At 42.4% G+C, this 22,085-nt stretch overlaps 1 protein-coding gene across 3 annotated transcripts in view; it reads right to left on the bottom strand.

Annotated features, from left to right (window-relative positions):
- The window catches only part of Rbks (ribokinase), a 101,324-nt gene that overhangs the window by 31,102 nt on the left and 48,137 nt on the right, over positions 1 to 22,085 (bottom strand). For 2 of the 3 annotated variants that reach the window (XM_004669402.2, XM_045150091.1), the window contains exons 6-7: positions 20,945 to 21,036; positions 14,986 to 15,174 (exon numbers count right to left, since the gene is read on the bottom strand). In XM_004669402.2, the coding sequence (XP_004669459.2) occupies positions 14,986 to 15,174; positions 20,945 to 21,036 (281 nt within the window). Of the gene's footprint in view, positions 1 to 3,353; positions 3,664 to 14,985; positions 15,175 to 20,944; positions 21,037 to 22,085 lie in introns of those variants that run through there. The other variant, XM_045150090.1, reaches the window with a different exon arrangement.

Raw genomic sequence — 22,085 nt, 5'->3', positions numbered from 1 at the left:
TTATTGGTTAAGTGCTTGCCTGTGAAGCCTAAAGACCCTGGTTCGAGGCTCAATTCCCCAGGACCCACATTAGCCAGATGCACAAAGGGGCACATGCATCTGGAGTTTGTTTGCAGTGTGGCTGGAAGCCCTGGCGCTCCCATTCTCTCCCTCCCTCCCTCTCTCTCTCTCTCTCTCTCTCTCTCTCTCTGCCTTTTTCTCTCTCTCTCTGTCTGTTGCTGTCAGATAAATAAATAAACAAAAAAATTTAAAAAATTATTTATTTATTTGTAAGCAGAGAGCAATAGAAGAGAGGCAAACTGAGAGAGAGAATGGGCATGCCAGGGCCTCCAGCCACTGCAAACAAACTCTAGATGCATGCACCTTTTTGTGCATCTGGCTTTATATGGGTACTGGGGAATTGAACCCAAGGTGTTAGGCTTTACAGGCAAGCACCTTAACCACTAAGCAATCTCTCCAGCCCTTGTAGCTCATTTTTTGATGTGATTATGTGATTTTTAAAAACTGTTTTGTTTTTTGGGTTCTGTGTATATTCTAGGTACGAATCCTCTGTCAGATACACAGCTGGAAAACATCTTTCCATTCTCTGGCTTCACTCTTGTAACAGGTTCCTTTGCCATACAATGTCCTTTTAATTCCATGAGGTCCCATTTGTTGATCGTTGGCCTATTTCCAGAGCAACAAGTCCTGCTCAGAATGTCCTTACCTATGTCTATATCTCGAAGTATTTTCCCCACTTTTTCCTCTAGCTGTTTCAGAATTTCAGATCTTACATTAAAGTCTTTAATCCATTTGGGCTTGATTTTTATGCATTGTGAGTGTGATGGTAAATCTCTGGTTGTCAACTTGTCAGGATTTAGAATCATCATGGAAATAAATCTTTGATCGTACCTGGGAGGGATTTTCTAGATTTGGTGGGAAGACCCACCCGAACGGTGGCAGTACTACCCCATGGGTTGGGTTCCTGGATTGTATAAAAAGTAGAGTTAGCTGAGCAGTCTGCGTTCATGTCTCTCTACTTCCTCCCTGCAGAAGGAAGTGTATGAAAACAGCTAGAAAACAGGAAGTGAGAGGACAGGAGTATGGACTTTTGGGGAAAGAGTGCAAGGAGATTAACACAGCACTGGCCTTGAGAATGTGGGGCAGTCACTCTGCAATGGATGCAGCAGCATGGCGGTGGTGGTAGGGCATTTGTAGAGTGGGCAAAAGGTCATAGCAAGCTGGGAATAGTGACCCTACAGACACCACATTTTTCATATTGACCTAAGAGGTAGATTAAGAGGACTTTATCTTTGAGAATAGCCTGGGTGGCTAAAGGTCAAACCCCAGGAGGGGTCTTCACCAAAAAGAAGCTGCTTTAAAAATCTGTGGGTAACCTGCTGGCCCCAGCCATCATATCCTAATGAAATGCTTGCCTGCCAATGTTCACAGAAATGATCTCTACTTCCTCTGGGTGCCATTCATTTCTAGTTGAGAGCAGATTCTCAAGCCCTGAGCCATGATGGGTCATGCATGCAGATGAGCTGCTGAGGGCAGTTGCACCAGCAACTTGGAATACTGCTGGACCCAAAGAACCAGAAGATGAGGGAGTGAAGAATGGGGAAGACGAGTCCCAAGCTTTTGTTTGTTTTTGGCTAATTCATTTGCCCTGAATGACATCATGTTATAATCAACTGAGTGATTCTTTTTCTTTTGTCCTTTCTCTCTCTCTCTCTTTCTTTCTTCTTCCCTCCCTCCCTCCCTCCCTCCCTCCCTCCCTCCCTCCCTCCCTCCCTCCCTCCCTCCCTTCCTTCCTTTCTTCTTTCCTTCCTTCCTCTCTCTCTCTGTTTTTTTTTTTGGCTTTTTCAAGGTAGAGTCTCACTGTAGTACAGAACTCACTCTGTAGTCCTAGGCTGGCCTCAAACTCACAGTAATCCTCCTACTGCCCCTGAGTGCTGGGATTAAAGGCATGTGCCATAACACCCAGCCAAATGTGTGTGTGTGTGTGTGTGTGTGTGTGTGTGTGTGTGTGTGTGTGTGTATGTATGTATATAGTTTATTTTTATTTATTTATTTGAGAATGACATACAGACAGAAGGAGGCAGGGAGAGAGAGAATGGGCATGCCAGGGCTTCCAGCCACTGCAAACATACTCCAGAAGCGTGCACCCCCTTGTGCATCTGGCTAACGTGGGTCCTGGGGAATTGAGCCTCTAACCAGAGTCCTTAAGCTTCATAGGCAAGTGTTTAACTGCTAAGCCACCTCTCCAGCCCCCCCCACTTTAAAAAAATTTACAATAAATGTCCTATTTAGAAGACATGACATTAATAAGAATGAAAAAAAATTAGATCATCATTCTACTGTTGTTCAATTTTGCTTTAATTTTTTAAAAATTCATGTTTATTTGAGAGGGGGAGGGGGAGGAAGAAGCAGATAGAGAGGAACAGAATGGGCAGGTCAGGGCCTCCAGCCACTGCAAATAAATTCCAGATGCATGCACCACCTTTGCATCTGGCTCACATGGATCCTGGGGAATCAAACCTGGGTTCTTAGGCTTTGCAGGCAAGAGTCTTACCCACTAAGCAATCTCTCCAGCCCCAATTTTACTTTTCCATTCTAAGAATATTGTCTTTTTCAGAGAATAGCGGCTAGCTGGTCACACTTTAATCATGTGTCCACAGTTGACCAGAGGTCTCACCCATATGTTAAGTTTGAACATTTTCCCAGTTGTATTTGTAAGTCATCTCATTTATTTTGGTACTTAAGAACTGCATAAGCTTGTTTTTAAACTTTTTTGTTGTTGTTTTGTTTTTTGAGATAGGGTCTCACTCTAGCCTTGGCTGACCTGGAACTCATTTTGTGGCTCTAGGCTAGCCTCAAATTCATGCTGCTCCTCCTACCTTAGCCTACCAAACACTGGGATTAACGGCGTGTGCCACCATGCCTGGTTTATTTTAAATACCTGAAATAAATTACAGAATTTCCTAAGAGTAGAGGTACTATGGTTAATGACCAAACCAGTGTGGACAGATGAAAAGCAAGTTTAATAACACAAATGCAATCTACAACAAGAAAAATAAAATTTCTCAATAAACAGGCTAGACGTTCTGTAAAGATTTATCATTTCCAAGTCTCAATGAAAGGAACTGAGTAATTTACTAATTTTGTTTTCTACTATGTGCGCCTTTAAGCTTACTACCAAACAGTACATGTGCAGAATGTAATATTGAGTAACAATACCATAGTTGATTGTTACAGACTATTAAACTCTTCATATTAAATGGTTGCATCTTAATTATTTATACATATCATTGGTCCAAAAACATAAAAATATAGAATAGCATCTGGAAAGTGGAAAGGTATCTCATCCAGTGTGCAGAGCTACAGGTTAACCGTTCTTCCCACTATTTCTGTGGGCAAGTCCTTGTTTATAGTGAAATCTGATGGAAATTTAGGTGTCACTTTTTCCAAGATGCTGCAGGAAGAGGGTGCTGAAGGCCATCACTACACAGCACACAGCGACAGGAGGACGCTTTCAATCATTCACCAATTCTGGCACACTTCCAGAATATCCCCCAGAATCCTGTTTTTGTTTTTGTTTTGTCCAGGATGTTGGGTGCCAAGGATTGGATATAAGCGCATGTGTATATAAGCAGCAAGATTACCGTCAGCAGCCTCTAAAAACTGGAAATGGTAGACATGGTGAGGCTGGTGGTGCCTTGCCACATTACCCCTTTAGACCTGTGGTGGAAGCAGTAGTACCCACTGCCCCTCCCATCGCTCAGGCTAGTTGGACCTCTCCCTGCGCCTCCGCCCAGGCTGCACTAAGCAGACACCTGGGTGATTCTTCTCTTTCTCTCTCTCTTTTCTTCCTTCCTTCCTTTCCTGCTTTCTTCCTTCCTTTCCCCCTTCCTTCCTTCCTTTTTTTCTTTTTAATATTTTTACTTATTTATTTGAGAGAGAGAGAGAAAGAGAGAGGAATTGAAAGAGGCAGAGGGAAAGAAGACAGTATGGGTGTGTCAGGGCCTCCTGCCACTGCAAAGAACTCCAGATGCATGTGCTACTTAATGCATCTGGCTTTACATGGGTGCTGAGGAATCAAACCCAGGCCTTTGGGCTTTCCAAGCATGGCAGTCAGGTTCACATTGCTGGAGGAAAACACCCAAGAGTAGCTTGTGGGGAAAAGGGGTTTATTTTGGCTTACAGACTTGAGGGGAAGCTCCATGATGGCAGGGGAAAACTATGACATGAACAGAGGGTGGACATTACCTCCTGGGCAACATCAGATAGACAACAGCAGCAGGAGAGTGTGCCAAACACTGGCAAGAGGAAGCTGGTTATAACACCCATAAGCCAACTCCCAGGAGGCTTTATTTAATTCTCAAATTACCATCAGCTGGGAACCTAGCATTCAGAACACCTAAGTTTATGGGGGCCACCTGAATCAAACCACCACACCAAGTGAGCACTTTAACCACTAAGCCATCTTTCCAGCCCCCCGCCCCTCTCAGTGATTGTTGAGCACAGATCTGGTGCAGGGCTGACTTTCTGTAGTGAGAGTGTTATCAGAGATTCTAGGATGAGCACTTACATGAAAAAAAAAGAAGCAATCTGACATCAAGAATATTACAGAGCTCATAGGGCCGAATGATGAGACAGTAATGTGTTATTGCATCTCACCACCATGACAATCCCTAACTATCACCATGCTCAGGTGTGTGTGGTCTAGAGTGCACATGCAAGGACTCCTGGACAGAAGAAGGCAGAGTGACAGCCAGGGTGGGGGTGGAGGACAGAGGAAAGGGCACTCAGTCTAGGCTGAGGGGCAGATAACATACAGAAATGGGAGAAGAGATACATCTGTCATGTTTTCCAAACTGGGCAGAGGACATCTGCAGCTCCTGCCACCATCTCACTCCAACACAACAGGAAAAACGATACAAAAATAGAACTGATACAGTCACTATTAACAGGGAGGCAAAACTGAATATAGCAGCCAGTAGCAGCTTTGGCACAGAAGGGGGAGTGATGTCTTCTGGAGCAGGTGGGATGTCTCAAGTGTGCCAACCAGCACACTTCCTCCTATGGCATCCCTGATGTCTTAATAAGGGATTAGGAGGAGGCCATAAGCAAGAAGCTTACAACCTGACCAAGAACAAGTGATGTCCTCCTGACAGAAAAGCAGAGGGGCCATTTGCTCAGAAGAAAATGTCACCTTGGGAGTTCCTCACTCTGTCACAGAAGTGATCTCTTCTTCCTTAAATTTATAAACAGGTTGAATACTTTTTTTCAGAATAGGTACAAATTAATTAATTAGTAATGAACTTCTCAATGAGTAGAAAGAAGATAACATAGAAAAAGATGAGTTGAGCCGGGTGTGGTGGCGCACGCATTTAATCCCAGCACTCGGGAGGCAGAGGTAGGAAGATCGCCATGAGTTCAAGGCCACCCTGAGACTACAGAGACTACATAGTAAATTCCAGGTCAGCCTGGGCTAGAGTGAAACCCTACCTCCAAAACAAACAAACAAACAAACAAACAAAAACAAAAAACAACAACAACAAAAACCCCAAAGATGAGGCAACTCTGGAATAATGGCTCTGTTGGTAGAGTGTGAAGACCTACAAGTGTGAAGACCTGGGTTCAGACTCCAGCACCCTTATAAGTGCTGCTTGGACATGCGACCTGAACATAACCCCATTTCTTGGGAGGCAGACTCAGGGCACCCCAGGGAGAGTGGGTTAGCTAGGGTACCTGAGTTGGTGAGCTCTGGGCTCAAGTGAGAGACTGAGCCTCAATAAAACCATGGAGAGTGACTGAGGAAGACACCCAGTACGGACCTGTGCCTCCATGTGCACATGCACACAGGTGCTCATGTATGTGCCCACATGTGTGCCCACACAGGGAAATGGATATACACACATGCACACTGCACACATACACAAGCAAAAAAACAAAACAAAACCCTAAAACCCAAACTACCAAGTTGGGTGTGGCTAATGCCTGTAATTCTAGCACTTAGGAGGCTGAGGCCTGTTTTTTTTTTTTTTGGTCGTTGTTGTTTTTTGAGGTAGGGTCTCACACTAGCTCAGGCTGACCTAGAATTCACTCTGTATTCTCAGGGTGGCCTCAAACTCATGGCAATCCTCCCACCTCTGCCTCCCAAGTGCTGGGATTAAAGGTGTGTGCCACCACATGCTCTAAGCCAGTTTTAGCTACAGAGTAAGAGCCTATCTTCAAAAAAAAATAATAAAAAGGAGATTGCAAATATAGAAAATAACCTTAGCTTCCTATTGATGTCACCTGCTCTGTGTGTGTGTGTGTGTGTGTGTGTGTGTGTGTGCGTGGTATGTCTTGTGTATGTGTGTGGTGTGTGTGTGGTGTGTCTGTGGTGGTGTGTGTGTGTGGTGTTGGAGGCAGGAAGCTGACAGCCTTTATGGTAGGTTCAGCAGAGCATTTCAGTGGAATATCCTAGTCATCAGATTATTTACTCTATGATACCCAGATGAAGCTCTTTTGTTATTGTTTGACCTTGTTTTTTCTACAGTAAGATGTAATTCACATGTTTGTTGTAAGTCACTCTTTTGTAAGACTGATGCTCTGCCTCCTGTGCGAAGGAGGCTCCTATAGAAATTCACTCATTGAAGGCCTAGCAGTCAGTGATCCCAGCAGTCAGCTCGCAAAGGCAGGTGGATCCTCCCAAGTTTGAAGCTATGTTGGTCTAGGTAGAGTTCCAGGCTAACCTAGACTACAAAGTGAGTCCTGACTAAAAAAAAAAAAAAAAATCAATGTCCTCTACCACCCTCCAAAAAGAAAAGGTGTACACTTTAGTGATTTTTAGTGCATACACATGTTAGTACACTATTACTACAAACCAGCACATTTTCATCATCCCAAAAGGAGCCTGAGGCAAGCCTGGAAATCACTCACTTTGCTCCACCATTAGTTTCTCTTTCTGGATATTTCAAATAAATGTAATCATATAATATGTAGATTTCATGCCTTGGCTTTTTTCACTTAGTTTAAGAAATTTATTTTTTTGTGTATAGGTATGTATGGGCACATGCATGCTATAGTATGTGTATATATATATGTATGCATGGGTACATGCATGCCGTAGTGTGTGTGTGGATGTACGTATGGGCACATACATGCTCTAGTGCATGTGTATGTATGTATGGACATGTGCACATGCATGCTGTAGTGTGTGCAGGCATGTGTGTGCTATAGGGCGTGTGTAGTCAGAAGACAACCTCCTTCCTTCAACCTTCTTTGAGACAAGGTCTCTCTTGTTATTGTCTTTGCTAGAAACATCAGAAAAGCTTCAGGATTCTCCTGATGCTGCCTCCCTTGCCATAGGTGTGCTGGGGTCACAGATGCACGTGTCACTTTGCATTGGGCTTTACATAGATGCTGGCAATTCTGTCAGCAGGCTTCTGGAGTAAGCACTTGTAACCCAGCCCTAGTACAATATTTTTAAGGTTTATCCATGTCATAACATGGAGTAATACTTCATTTCTTTAAAAAATTTGCCTTTAGGGGCTGGAGAGATGGCTTAGTGGTTAAGGTTCTTGCCTGCAAAAACAAAGGACCCAGGTTCGATTCTCCAGGATCCATGTAAATCCAGATGCACAAGGTGGTGCATGCATCTGGAGTTCGTTGGCAGTGGCTAGAGGCTCTAATGTGCCCATCTATTTGTCTCTTTCTCACTCTCAAATAAATAAATGAATGAATAACATTAAAACATTACTTTTAAATAATTTAACCATTTAAAAAGTATTTTATTTATTTATTTGAGAGAAAGAAAAAGAGAGAGAGAGAGAGAGAGAGAGAGAGAGAGAGAGAGAGAGAAGGGGCATGCCAGGGCCTCCAGCCACTGCAAATGAACTCCAGATGAGTGTGCCCCTTCCTGCATCTGGTTTACATGGATACTGGAGAGTCGAATCAGGATCCTTTGGCTTTGCAGGCAAACGCCTTAACTACTGAGCCATCTCTTCAGCCCTTAACCATTTTTTTTTTTATAGCTCAGGTTGGCCTTGACACTGCAATTTCCCTGTCTCATCTTTTTTTCTTTTTTTCTGTGGTACAGTCTCACTGTAGCCCTAGTCTGATTTGGAATTCACTCTGTAGTCTCAGGCTTGCTTTGAATTCACAGAGATACTCCTACTCTGCCTCCTGGAGTGCTGGTATTAAAGGCATGTTTCACCACACCCAACCTGTCTCAGCTTCTTTACAGTTTGGGATGATAAATGTTCACCATCATGCCTGGCTTAATTTACTTTAAAGTATGTAATAACCTGAATGAAAATGCATGAAACCAATTACTATGTGCAATGAACATGCCAATAAAAAAACAAAGTGTGTAATCTAGTAGCACTTAGTATATTTATAATGATGTGCAGACTTTAGCCTCAAAACACTTCCAAAGTCCAGCCTCTTACCCACTAGGCAGTCTCTCCCCATCCAATCTTCCTGAGTCCCTGGTAACCACCACCTATATTGTGTTGCCTGTGGGTTTATATAGCCTGGAGTTTTCACATAAAGGGAATTGCATGATATGTGGTACTTTCTGTGACTGGCTTCTTTCACTTATTATAAGGCTTTGAAAGTTTATTCATGCCAGAGCATGCATTAGTATTCCTTTTAACAGTCAAATAATATTTAGTTGTGTGAATATACTATAATTTGTTTACCCCTTAATTTTCTGATGAACAGTAGACACTTCAAGTTTGGGGTTATTATAAATAATGCTGCTATGAATATCTATATACGAGTTTCTGTGTGGTAACAATTTTTAAAAATCTTTTTATTTTATTTATGAGAGAGAGAGAGAGAGAGGCAGACAGAGAGGGAATGGGCCCACCAGGGCCTTTAGCTTCTGCAAATGAACTCCAAACGCATGCGCCACCTTGTGCATCTGGCTTATGTGGGTCCTGGGGAATCAAATCTGGGTCCTTTGGCTTTGCAGGCAAGTGCCTTTGCCTCTAAGCCATTTCTCCAGCCCTGGATACATGTTTTGTTTTGTTTTTTAATTTATTTATGTGAGAGCGACAGACACAGGGAGAAAGACAGAGGGAGAGAGAGAGAATGGGCGCGCCAGGGCTTCCAGCCTCTGCAAACGAACTCCAGACGCGTGCGCCCCCTTGTGCATCTGGCTAACATGGGACCTGGGGAACCGAGCCTCGAACCAGGGTCCTTAGGCTTCACAGGCAAGCGCTTAACCGCTAAGCCATCTCTCCAGCCCCCTGGATACATGTTTTTATTTCTCTTGTGCATATACCTAGAAATGGAATTTCCAGGTCTGTGACATGGGGTCTCTATATTTAACTTCTTTTAGAGATTTTATATTTATTTATTTATTTAAGACAGAGAGAGAGGGAGGGAGGGAGAGAATGGACACATCAGGGCCTTCAGCCACTACAAACAAACTCCAAAGACATGTGCCACTTGGCTTTATGTGGGCACTGGGGAGTAGAACCTGGGTCCTTTGGCTTTGCAGGCAAGTACTTTAACTGCTAAGCCATCTATTTAATCAGCTCCTCTACATTTAATTTTTTCAGGTACTTCCAAATTATTCTACACAGTGGCTGTACCATCTTAATTTACCACCAATGTACAAGAGTTCCATCTCCACAGCCTGGACATTACTTCCTGCCCGCTTCTGATGCTAGCTGTCCTAGTGGTATAAAGTGTCTTCAGAGTTATTTTTTTATCTTTTAGTTTTTTGAAGTAGGGTCTCACTCTAGCCCAGGTTGACTGGGAATTCACTATGGAGTCTCAGGGTGGCCTTGAACTCATGGCGATCCTCCTATGTCTGCCTCCCGACTGCTGGGATTAAAGGCGTGTGCCACCGTGCCCAGCTCACAGTTATTTTTAAATCAAAGTCATTAATATACATAGCTTAAAAAGATGAGGCTAAAAGTGTGCATGTTCCACTTCTCTCCACTGCATTTCTGTGAGGCAAACACTTCAAACTCTGGTTTCTTTTGGCATTTATTTCCGGTAATATGCTTGCAGTATCAACTTAAAATCAGTTTTAGATATTATCTCTTGACTCTCAATTATAGAAGATGAGGACTTAGATATGTGCATGCAAATACAAATTTTATTTTTAATTTTACCCTTTCATCTTTTTTTTTTTTTTTTTTTAACTTGGGCACACCAGGGCCTCTAGCCACTGCAAACCAACTCCAGATGCATGTGCCACCTTGTATATCTGGCTTTATGTGGGTACTGGGGAATCAAAACTGGATCTTTAGGCTTTGCAGACAAGTGCCTTAACTGCTAAGCCATCTCTACAGCCCATCTTTTCCTTTTTTTTTTTTTTTTTCGAGGCAGGGTCTCACTGTAGCCCAGGCTGACCTGTAATTCACTATGTAGTCTCAGGCTGATTTCAAACCCACAGCGATCTTTCTACCTCTGCCTCCTAAGTGCTGGGATTAAAGGTGTGTGCCAGCTACCACACCTGATCTGTTCCTTTCCCTTTCATTTTTACAATATGATTATAATTTTCTTTTTTGTTGAGTCAGTCATAAGCATTTACACTGGTTGCTATGACTGCATTTATAGCCTTGTGGTGGGCTGTTTAACCTTTCCCTCTTAGGTACCAGAAGACATGAGGAGCAGGATTTGCCTCATGTCTTCTACTTCCTTTCTGTTTTGTGTTTTGCAGTACTGTGGGGATTGAACCCAAGTTCACTTCTCCACTTTTCTACATATCAACTTCTAATTCATCTTCAAGCTCTGCAAGTAATGTAAAACTCTCTGGATATTTCAAACACAGTAGGTTTTTATTATTGCTCCTCTCTACCCTCATACAGAGGACCTAGCCATGTAGCCCAGGCTATTCTAGAACTCACAGTCTTCCAAATTCTGGGGTTATATACTATTTCTCTTTCCCTTGGCTGGCATGTGATTGGAACTCAAATATTTGTTGAATAAATGAAAGAAAATACCTAGAGCCCAAAATGAAAATATCACAGACCCAGAGATCTAGAGTCAGAAGGAAACTCACCGGTTGCCCTCACCACATGCCTTCCTAGTTCACAGGATTAACTTTACGGGTTCATCTTGGAGGTGATTATCTGACTTGCCAGAGGGGCAGGGCTGGGATTCCTCAGGGCCACTCAACTCTGACAGGTGGTTTCCATAGAAAACAGGACTTTTGTCCTAGAGGGGCTGTGTATTTTGAATCATTATCTTTCAAGCCTATTCAGTTTTCTGAAACTTAAAAGTGACATGCAAGTGCTAAGACTCCAAAGGAAAGAACACAGATAGCCTTGCCCTCCCAGCATGAACTGCTGTACTTCGTATCTCCAAAGCTGCAACTGGCCAGGTTACAAGACATCTAGTCTTCCACCTGAAATGACTTGAGGATCATTACTACCATGTTCCAAGGCTCATTCTTCCTTATTCAATGTCTGTGCATGCTCTGTGGCACACGCTGTTCTGTTTGACCAGTGCCTACTACGCGATTCTCTGTTAAGAGTTCTTTGACTTATTTTTAATTTACTTATTAGAGAGACAGGTAGATAGAGGGAATGGGTGCATCAGGGCCTTCAGCTGCTGCAAACAGACTCCAGATACATGAACCATCTTGTGCATCTGGTTTATGTAGATCCTGAGGAGTTGAAACTGGGTCCTCTGGCTTTGTAGGCAAATGCCTTAACTGCTAAGCAATCTCTCCAGCCCAGGTCTCTGATTTTCATTTGACATCAGTCAGCGATGGGCATGTGACATGGGGCATGGAGTAGGCCTAGAGCCAAACAAGCCCTGCTAGAGTTGTACTGCAGCTGCCTGAGAGCTACAGGAGTGGTGAGGGTCACACCCCAGCAGAGAGGTGGCCTCTCTGGGGACCCCTCATGTCACCCCAGGGAGAGAGAAACTCCTCTCACTTGTGGGACTTGCGGCAGTTTTAGTGTAGTGGAGAAGTGAACTATGGTGAACCTCTCCTCTCGGGTGTCCCTCCCTCTAGAATGTATTTAGCTTTATATGGGTACTGGGTAATTGAACCCAGGTTGTCAGTCTTTGCAAGCAAGCACCTTTAATCACTGAGTCATCTCTCCAGCCCATTCTTAAGTATATATATTTAAGGCAGAGTTTTCTCTAAGGCTTTGTTCTTAATAAATGAGCTACATTTTAAGTTGTTTTCCAGCATTAAAGCAAACCAGAACATATTTTGAAAATAACCATACACAAATTCTTTAAAAATAAAAACCATACAATTTTTCTTTTTAATTTCCTTATTTTTCTGGCTAATTATTTTGGATTCTAAACAAATCATTTTTACTTCCTCACCCGTAGGGGAAGAATGAACCTTTAAATTAGCTTGTTTCCTGTTCATTTCTATGTTATAGCTATGACTTATCCACTTACCACTTGTTCTGAACACAGTGTCTTAACCAAAAAATGTCTGTAGGGAGCACAGGCCCACAGCTTTGTTATTTACTAGCAATATAAAATGAGAAAATGAGGATAATAATGGTCCTTACCTCATATAACTGTTGTAAAGATTAAATGAGATGCATTTAAGAGACATAGCAAGCATGCAATGAATGTGAGTTCATGTTATTTGCTGGCTTAAAAGAATGATCTCTGTACTTGTATATCCATATTTAATGTTGCACTATTCATAACAGGCAGGAAACAGAACCAGCTTAGATGTCCATAAATGGATGAAAGGATAAAGAAAATGTGGCACATATACACAATGGAATTTCATGCAGCTATGAAGAAAAAATGCAACCATGACATTTGTAGGAGAATAGATGCAATCAGAAATCATGTTAAACGAAATAAGCCAGACTCAGAAAGAGAAGTACTGTGTGTTTTCTTCTCCCCTCTCCCCCTTCTCCTCCTCTCTCTCTCTCTCTCTCTCTCTCTCTCTCTCTCTCTCTCTCTCTCTCTTTGTTTTTAGACATAGGTCTCACTCTGTAGTCCAGGCTGGTCTTGAACTTGTGGCAATCTTCCTGCCTCAGCCTCCCTTGTTATTCTTCAAAAGATGGTTTTGAGACAAAATTTGCCCCCTATTCCTCAAGCCTGAACTCCCTGCCTCCTTCATGACTGTGTCTCCCAGTTCTGACATGGAGTGGTGAGTAGTGGAACAAGCCTGCAGGCTTCAATTACAACACGCCTGTTATTTGGAGGTCTCAGGTCCTGGCCTTGTGGGTCTCTATGGGGCTCTTGACTGTCCTCACTGTGGCTAGATAGAGAGACAGGGGACATTATGGGTACGTGGTTAGGGAAGAAGCTCGTCACTCCAAAATGCAGAAGGGAGTCAAAAACCCGAACACAGCTAGCGAATTGAAATTGTCTAGAAGTACTGTACTTGCTTCCCTGGAGACAGCTCAAAGGTGTAAAAACAAGGAACTATGCTGACTCAGGACCAAAATGTTTGTGGCCTCAAGTTTAAGTGCATAAGTACTCCTCTCTCATCCTAAATCTAAACAATGACCTTTATGAGACCACCTAATAATTTCATTTAAAAAATTAAGGCCTGGACTTAAGGGATGGCTTAGCAGTTAAGGTGTTTGCCTGCAAAGCCAAAGGACCCTGGTTTGATTCCACAGGACCCACGTAAGCCAGATGCAAAAGGTGGTGCATGCATCTGGAGTTTGTTTATCTGGAGGCCTGGTGTGCCCGTTCTTTCTTACTGTCTCTCTCCTTCACCCTCCTCCTTGCAAATAAATAAAAAAGTTTTTTTTTTTTTTTTTTTTTTAAAAAGAGGAAAGTCTTTTTTTTTTTTTTTTTTTTTTTGAGACAGGGTCTCATGTAGTGCAGGCTGGCCTTGATCTCACTCTGTGGATGGAAAATGGCTTTAAACTCCTCATCCTTCTGCCTCTACTTTCCAAATGCCGGGCACATTTTCTCCTATACGCAGAATCTAGATCTAAAATAAGTTTGTGTGTGCACGCACGCACACACACACACACACACACACACACACACACGTGTACATGTGCATGACAAAACGAGAAGGGAATCTTGAAGGGGAGGAAGTACTCTTCAGGGAGGTGGTAAGTAATGGAAACATGACAAAGCAGAGGGTAACAAAGCGGAGGAAGGACTACCTTGAGAGAGGAGGGTCTTCACAGGAGGGGGTGAGGGGGCCAAAGAGGACAGTGGGATGGGAACAAGACCCAGTTACTGTCTGTTCAGCTTTTAATGGTCTCAATTAAAAAAAGCAGAAGGGCAGATTAACTGGGGGCAGATGGAAGGAGGTAGGAGGGGTAGGGCAGAGGATGAGAGAGAGGAGTGAATGAAAACAAAATATAAGACTCATAAATATAAAATTCCACAATGAGGGCTGGAGAGATGGCTTAGTGGTTAAGCGCTTGCCTGTGAAGCCTAAGGACCCTGGTTCGAGGCTCGGTTCCCCAGGTCCCACGTTAGCCAGATGCACAAGGGGGCGCACGCATCTGGAGTTCGTTTGCAGAGGCTGGAAGCCCTGGCGCGCCCATTCTCTCTCTCTCCCTCTGTCTTTCTCTCTGTGTCTGTCGCTCTCAAATAAATAAATAAATAAATAATTAAAAAAAAATTCCACAGTGAAAGTATTACTTTGTGTTAACCTAAAAAGTTACTAAAATTACTAAAATAAATAAAAGAACGATCTCTGGTAACCAGTGATCCTTGCCAGTCCTGTCACTTGAGAGGCTTGTAAGAACGCCCTGCTTACTGATGCAGTCTGAGTGCCAGGGGAAACACCTCCCCCTTCTTTATGATATGCCCAGCATGGAGAGTGGAACAGGCACATAACAGGTTCTCAGCAAACATAATGAATGTAGGAAGTCCAGGCATAATTTTACTGACAGTTTGATTTTACTGACGAGGAAGCAGGCTCAGGGGTTTAATGTCATATAAAGCCAGTGAGTTAAGAGAGGGATTATGATGTAGTTTTTCTGCCATATCACCACTTAGGTCTATCATCCAAAACTTCAAATTCTGTATCTTAGGTACCAAATAATGATTTTCAAGTGCCAGAGGTTATTCTTGAAGTTTAAAACTTACCGTGGTGTCCACAGCCTTAACTGCTTCCGTTGGAATGTGCTTTGGGACAGGTTCCATCTGTGACAGAGTCACACAACCTGCAGCTCCCAAGGTGATGACCACAACCTGGCAGCCCCGCTCTAGAAGCACCAACGCAGCCTTCCCAGCCTCCTCTGGGCTACCCACCACGAGGTCAGTTAAAATCTCAGCCTAGAATACACAATGATTACACAAAGGGTGGTGAAAATGAGAACCTAGGATCTACTTAAGATTTTTTTTTCTAAAAAATGTGCCTCTTTCATTTAAAAAAAATATTTTAATTTATTTGCAAGCAGAGAGAGAGAGAGAGAGAGAGAGAGGAGTGGGGGGAGGTACAGAGAATGGCTGCTCCAGGGCCTCCAGCCAGACTCCAGATGCATGTGCCACTTTGTGCATCTGCCTTTATATGGGTATTGGGGAATCGAACTCAGGTCATTATGCTTTGTAGACAAATGCCTTAACCTCTGAGTCATTTTTAAAAAAAGATTTCGTTTATTTATTTAGTTTTTTTTTTTTTTTTTTTTTTTTAGGTAGGGCCTTACTTTAGCTCAGGCTGACCTTGAACTCACTCTCACTCTATAGCCCAAGACTGGCCTTGAACTCATGGCAGTCCTCCTACCTCTGCATCTCCAGTGCTTGGGTTGCAGGTGTGTGCCAGCATTCTTAGCTATCTCTTTCATTTTTTACAACAACTAATTCAATAAGAACCTTCAAGGATACTGGTGCAGAAAAATAAAAGAGAACAAAAACAACGACAACAAGTACTACCTATAAAAGACATTCTTGCAGGCCATGGTGGTGTGGAACATGCCTACAGTCTGAGCACCAAGGAGGCTGAGGCAGGAGGGTCAAGAGTTAGAGGCCAGCCTTGGCTACAAAGAGAGTGTCTCAAATAACAATCACAGCTGTACCAACAGCAACCAAGACCCCAAACAGGGGCCAGAGAGATGGCTAAGTGCTTATAGGCACTTGCTTGCCAAGCCTGACCACTGGGGTTTAATTCCCTAGTACCCACATAAGCCAGGTGCACAAAGTGACACATGCATCTGGAGTTCATTTGCACTGGCAAAAGGCCCTGGCACATTCATTTCCTCCTGTCTCTTCATCCCTTCCTCCACAAATAAAGATATTTAAAAAAAAGACAGAATAACACAACCCCAACCAGATAAAACATATTCTTGGACAACTTTGGATATTAGATGAGACTTGCATATTAAATGGTAGTAAGGTATTAGTGATAGCTTTGTGTGTATGGTATATGCATCTTCATGTGCCCACGTGGCATTCATGTGCCTCCTGAAGTGAGGTGGGGTGGGGTACACTCACTGCAGAACAGAAGGTCGGGTGTCCAGTTCCATTGTTCTTCCCATTCTTTTTAAAAATTTTGTTTTATTTTAGAGAGCCATCTCTCAAGCCTAGTGATTGTGTGACAACAGTTAACCATATTCTTTTCCAGCTTTTCTACATGTATGATATAAAATGTACATGTATAATATAAATTCTACAAAAGAAGAAAAGGAAGGAGGGGAAAGAGAGGGAGAGGGCACTGGAACCTAGGGATGCCCTTCTCTAGGCCTCTCTGGCTCCTGGTGCCTTTTACATGCAGCTAGCTGTTGCATGCAGACTATCACTTTTGTCCACTTGCTTTTAAAAATATTTTATTTATTTGAGATGCAAACGAACTCTAGATACACGTGGGTACTAGGGAATCAAACCTGAGTCCTTAGGCTTCACAGGCAAGTACCTTAACTGCTAAGCCATCTCTCTAGTCCTGTCTAGAGAGGAGGAGCAGAGAAGGGGCCTCCACTATTTTCTGAATATGACCTTCCCCAGTCATGGACAATGAGGAGGTTTGCATAGATCAGTATTTTTCCCACAATAAAAAAGGTCTTTACAAGCCAGGTGGGGTGGTATACACCTTTGATACCAGTGCTTAAGAGGCAGAGGTAGGAGAAGCACCACGAGTTCAAGGACAGTCTGAGACTACAGAGTGAGTTCCAAGTCAGCCTGGGCTAGAGTGAGACCCTAACTCGCAAAAACCAAACCAAACCAAACCAAACAAAAAAGTGGAGGGTAGGGGAGAAGCAGGGCTGAGAGACACTCATCTGGCATCTCTGGGAGCCTTCCTGGTTCTGATAACCACAGCTTAAGAAGTACTAGTACTAGAAACTTATATGATGATTTTTTTTTTCTTTTGAGATAGGGTTAACTTTCTTGCCCAGGCTAACCTAGAACTCACTGTAGCTCCAAGTTAACCTTGAACTCACAGTGATCTTCCTACCTCAGCCTCCTAAGTGCTGGGATGAAAGGTATGTGCTACCACGTCCGGCCTATCTTTTCTTTTTTTGTTTTTGTTTTTGCTTTTTGATGTAGGGTTTCACTGTAGACCAGGCAGACCTGGAATTCACTATGTATTCTCAGGGTGGCCTCAAACTCATGTCGATCCTCCTACCTCTGCCTCCTAAGTACTGGGATTAAAGGCATGTGCCACCATGTCCAGCCTGTCTTCTTAAAGAATGTCTTATGTTGGTATTCATTACTGGGATCATTTATATTTGCAGAGTTGAACAATCTATTTTCAGAAACACTAGCATCTTCTAGAAACCTCTCAAAAACTATTGTTTAATGGAAACATACTTAACAGAAGAAAATAGAGAACAAATAGTCAACAACCTACCACCTCACTTTAATAGATCTCATCATTTTATTGGCTTCTGATTTTTTTCTGTAAGAAGTTAAATACCTTGCACACATTCTACTCAGCAATGTGCTTTTCTCTTGACATTTTCCTCTTTCACCCCTCTCTCCCTCTCTTCCTTCTATTTTTCTAGCAAATATAGTAAAGTTTCAATGGACTCTATTTTCCTTTATTTTTTTTTATTAGTGTGTGTGTGTGTGTGTGTGTGTGTGCATGCACACACACTCATGTGCTATGGTGCTTGTATGGAAGGCAGAGGACAACCTTGGAGTGACATCCCTCTCCTTCTAACTTCTTTGGGACAAGGTCTGTCTTGTTGTTCCTTATTGAGAAGGCTAGTCTAGCTGACCTGTGGGCCTCAGGGTTCTCCTGGCACCACCTTCCAGTCAGGTGCTTTGGGATTTCAGATGTGTATGCCACTTTGTGATTGGCCTTTTGTGGGTGCTGGGGAACTGAACTGGGGTTGGCAGCCCTGCAGAACAAAACCTCCGACTGTTGAGCATCTCCTCTGCCCTGATCTCCTTTTGATGGACACTCTGGTTTTACCTATTCTTTCTCATAAGCAATGGAGAACTAGAAATTCTTCCCATTTTCTCTGGCAATTTAAAAGTACTTTTGTCTTTATTTCCAATCTATGTAGTACCAAATCATATTTGTCTTTTTTGTTTGTTTCATGGTAAGGTCTCATCCTAGCTCAGACTTACCTGGAACTCACTTTGTAGCAACAAGCTGGCCTCAAATTTACAGCAATCCTCCTATCCCAACCTCCTGAGTGCTGGGATTAAAGGCATGTACCACCACGCCCAGCTATATGTGTCTATTTTACGTGAAACCAGTATAGATGCTTTTGACCTCAGGACTCATGCCTTTTCTCAACTCTAGAAAATATCATGCAGGTGTTAATACTGCTTCTATTCAGCTCCAGTTTTGTCAATTCTGGGGAACTGAACTTGGGTCCTTAGGCTTCTCAGGCAAGTGCTTTAAGCACTAAGCCATTTTTCCAGCCCTCTTTTCCTTTTTCTTTAAAAAATTATTTACTTATTATTTATTCATAAAAATATTTATTTTAAATTGACATTTTACATTTACTAATTATTTTAATTTTTAAATTTATTTATTTACTGGGGAAAGAAAGCAGGGAAAGAGGTGGATATATAGAGAGAATGAATGTGCCATGGCCTTCACCACTTCAAATAAACTCTAGACACATGCACCACTTTGTGCATCTGGCTTACATGGGTACTGAGGAGTTGAACCTGAGTCTTTATAGCTTTTTAAAATTTTTTGTTTATTTTTTATTTATTTGAGAACAACAGACAGAGAGAAAGAGACAGATATATATATAGAGAAAATAGGCGCGCCAGGGCCTCCAGCCACTGCAGACGAACTCCAGATGCGTGCATCTGGCTAAAGTGGGTCCTGGGGAGTTGAGCCTCGAACCGGGGTACTTAGGCTTCACAGGCAAGCGCTTAACTTCTAAGCCATCTCTCCAGCCCCTATAGCTTTTTTTAAAAAAATTATTTATTAGAGAGAGAGGGAGGGATGGAGAGAGAGGGAAAGAGAGGAAGAGGCAGATATATAGAGAGAATGGTTGTGCCAGGACCTCCAGCCACTACAAACCAATTCCAGATGCATGCATCACCTTGCCTATGTGGCTTATGTGGGTACTGGGGAACTGAACCTGGGTCCTTGGGCTTCACAGGCAAGTACCTTAACAGCTAAGCCATCTCTCAATTTATTGCATTTTTGACACATACTTACATATTGATATGTAAAACTTCTTTGGAACAGAGATTATTTAGATTTAAAATTTAGATTAAATTTTTGAGACCAGTTTCTTTAAGGACCAGAGTTCATTTATATAAAACTGGGAATGATGCAGTGATGGGCAAGTTCATGGGCACAGACAGCCACTAGGAATACGGGCAGACAGAAGATGCCCCATCTTCATGGAATTTCTAATTTAGTGGAGAAGACAGAAAAGCTGAATCAACAGTTTGAAGACTAAATGTTGCATGTGTTAATGTGTACAGTCTGTCTATGTCAACACTGGGTGAGAGTTCTAGTCGAATGTCTATTCTATACAAATGGAAAGATAGAGAAATTTCAATGTTAAAAATATTTACAAAGGGCGGGCATTGTGGTTTAGTGAGCAGAGTGCATACCTAGCATGCACAACATCCTGAATTTGACTCTCAGTATCCCACAAACTGGGTGTGGTGGTCCACGCTGCATTCCCAGCACTCAGTAGCTGAAGCAGGAGGATCAGAAGTCAAAGCTATCCCCATCACTACAGGAGACTGAGTCAGCCTGGGGTATATAGTGAGAACCTGCCATAGAAAATATTTTTTACAAGGCTGGAGAGATGGCTTAGCAATTAAGCACTTGCCTGTAAAGCCAAAGGATCTATGTTCAATTCCCCAGGACTCACATAAGCCAGATGCACAAGGTGGTGCCTGTGTCTGGAGTATGTTTGCAGTGGCTGGAGGCTCTGGTGCGCCCATTCTCTCTCTCTCTGCCTCTTTTCTCTCTCTCTCTCTCTAAATAAATAAATAAAATATTTTAAATATATATTTTTACAAAGAGATAGGTATTACCAACATGCTGATGTTTTATGCATATGTATACACTATGATCCTCAGATGGACAGAGGCATTGCTTCCCTAGGGCAGTGCCCACTGACATCTTTTGTGGCATCAGTGGAGAACCTGTGTCTGTCTATCCAGCTGTCACATGGTCTGCACAACAGAAGACAGAAGACAATCTAGGAGCTGCATGATAATTAGGGGTTCCTGATAAAATACAGGAAGTTCAGTTAAATCTGAATTCCAGGTAAACAACAAATAGTTTTGCAAGTATACTTAGTCTATTATCCACTGATTATCTAAAATTCAAATTTAACTGGGCATCCTATATTTTTATTTGTTAAACTCAGGACCTCTGAGAGTAATTACTCCACAAAATATGAAATAATTAAAAAAGAAAACAAAGTATCAATAGTGTAAGAACTGGGATAGGGCTAAAATTAACTAAGGTTTGATAAATGCCAGATCATGGGACAAGTTGGAATCTTTATTGCTATCCTAGGACTTACTAACCTCCTTTTCTACACACTGTAATAAACTGAAAAATCTGTTTTCATCTAATTCATGTGTGATCAAAATGATGTGGTTAGTCCTGCCTCTGTTTTATCCACTTGTCTGAAAAGTCTCTCAAAGAAAGGTCAGACCAATTCATTTTTACCTCACTCTCATTGCAGCAGAACACACTTGAGAGGCTGTAGAACTTGGGGTCCAGGTCAGCCATGGCAGGAGCTGGGTTGAACAAGGTTTTCACTAAGAAGAAAAGGTTTCTTAGTTATTGTATTTTAAAATTTAATTCCTTTATTTATCTTTTAAGTTAACATACAAAGTAATGGATGCCATTATGGCATTTCATAAAATAGCTGTCATTTTAAAAATTATTTTTAAAATTAATTTATTTATTTGAGAGAGTGAGAGACAGATGAGAGAGTGAGAGAGAGAAAGAGGCAGACGGGGGAGAGGGGCATGCCAGGGCCTCCAGCAATTGCAAACAAAATCCAGACACGTGCACCTCCTTGTGCATCTGGCTTACATGGGTCCTAGAGAGTCAGACCATGGTCCTTTGGCTTTGTAGGCAAATGTCTTAACCACTAAGCAATCTCTCCAGCCCAACAGTTGTCATTTTTTGACATGGTGTATATATAGACATTTAGTAAGAGAAATCCCTGAGCACAATCATTTTTGTATCATTCACATTAAATAAAAACTTTGCTGCAGATACAGTTTGAAATTTCTATCTCCATCTACAGTCATATCATGCTGAATGTAGCCCATCTTGTCTGAAATCTCTGTCTACATGTTAGCCTAGTATCAATTATTTATTTCCATCTTCTTTAGTGTTTACTTTGCAATGAATGGTTCAGCTTCTTGGGCAAGCATCAATATTTATAGCCAATATACTTTGCCACCTACACAACTGGCCAGCCAGGCAAGATGTGTCCACTGGTGCAATAGGGGCTTGACTGTTAATGGAGGTAACCAACTGGTTTCTGATTGAAGTTGAGCCCCACTCCATGGGAGGAAATTCATGCCTGGTACTGAAAACCTAGTCAAAAGCCTATAGCTGGGAAGATCATAAGCCGTACAGATGAAGCTATTGCTGCTGCATATTTTTTTTAAAAAGTATTTATTTAAGAGAGAGAAAAAGGCACATGCGTGCACACGCACGCGCACACACACACACACACACACACACGCACACACACGCACACACACAGATATAGAGAGTAAATGGGCATGCTAGGGTCTTCAACCATTGCAAATGAACTCCAGATACATGTGCCACCTTGTGCATCTGGCTT

This window comes from Jaculus jaculus, chromosome 5, assembly GCF_020740685.1.
Source record: "Jaculus jaculus isolate mJacJac1 chromosome 5, mJacJac1.mat.Y.cur, whole genome shotgun sequence".
In the NCBI taxonomy this organism is placed as follows: Eukaryota; Metazoa; Chordata; class Mammalia; order Rodentia; family Dipodidae; genus Jaculus; species Jaculus jaculus.
Note: the sequence above shows the minus strand (reverse complement) of the source record. Positions and strands in the feature narration are given on the sequence as shown.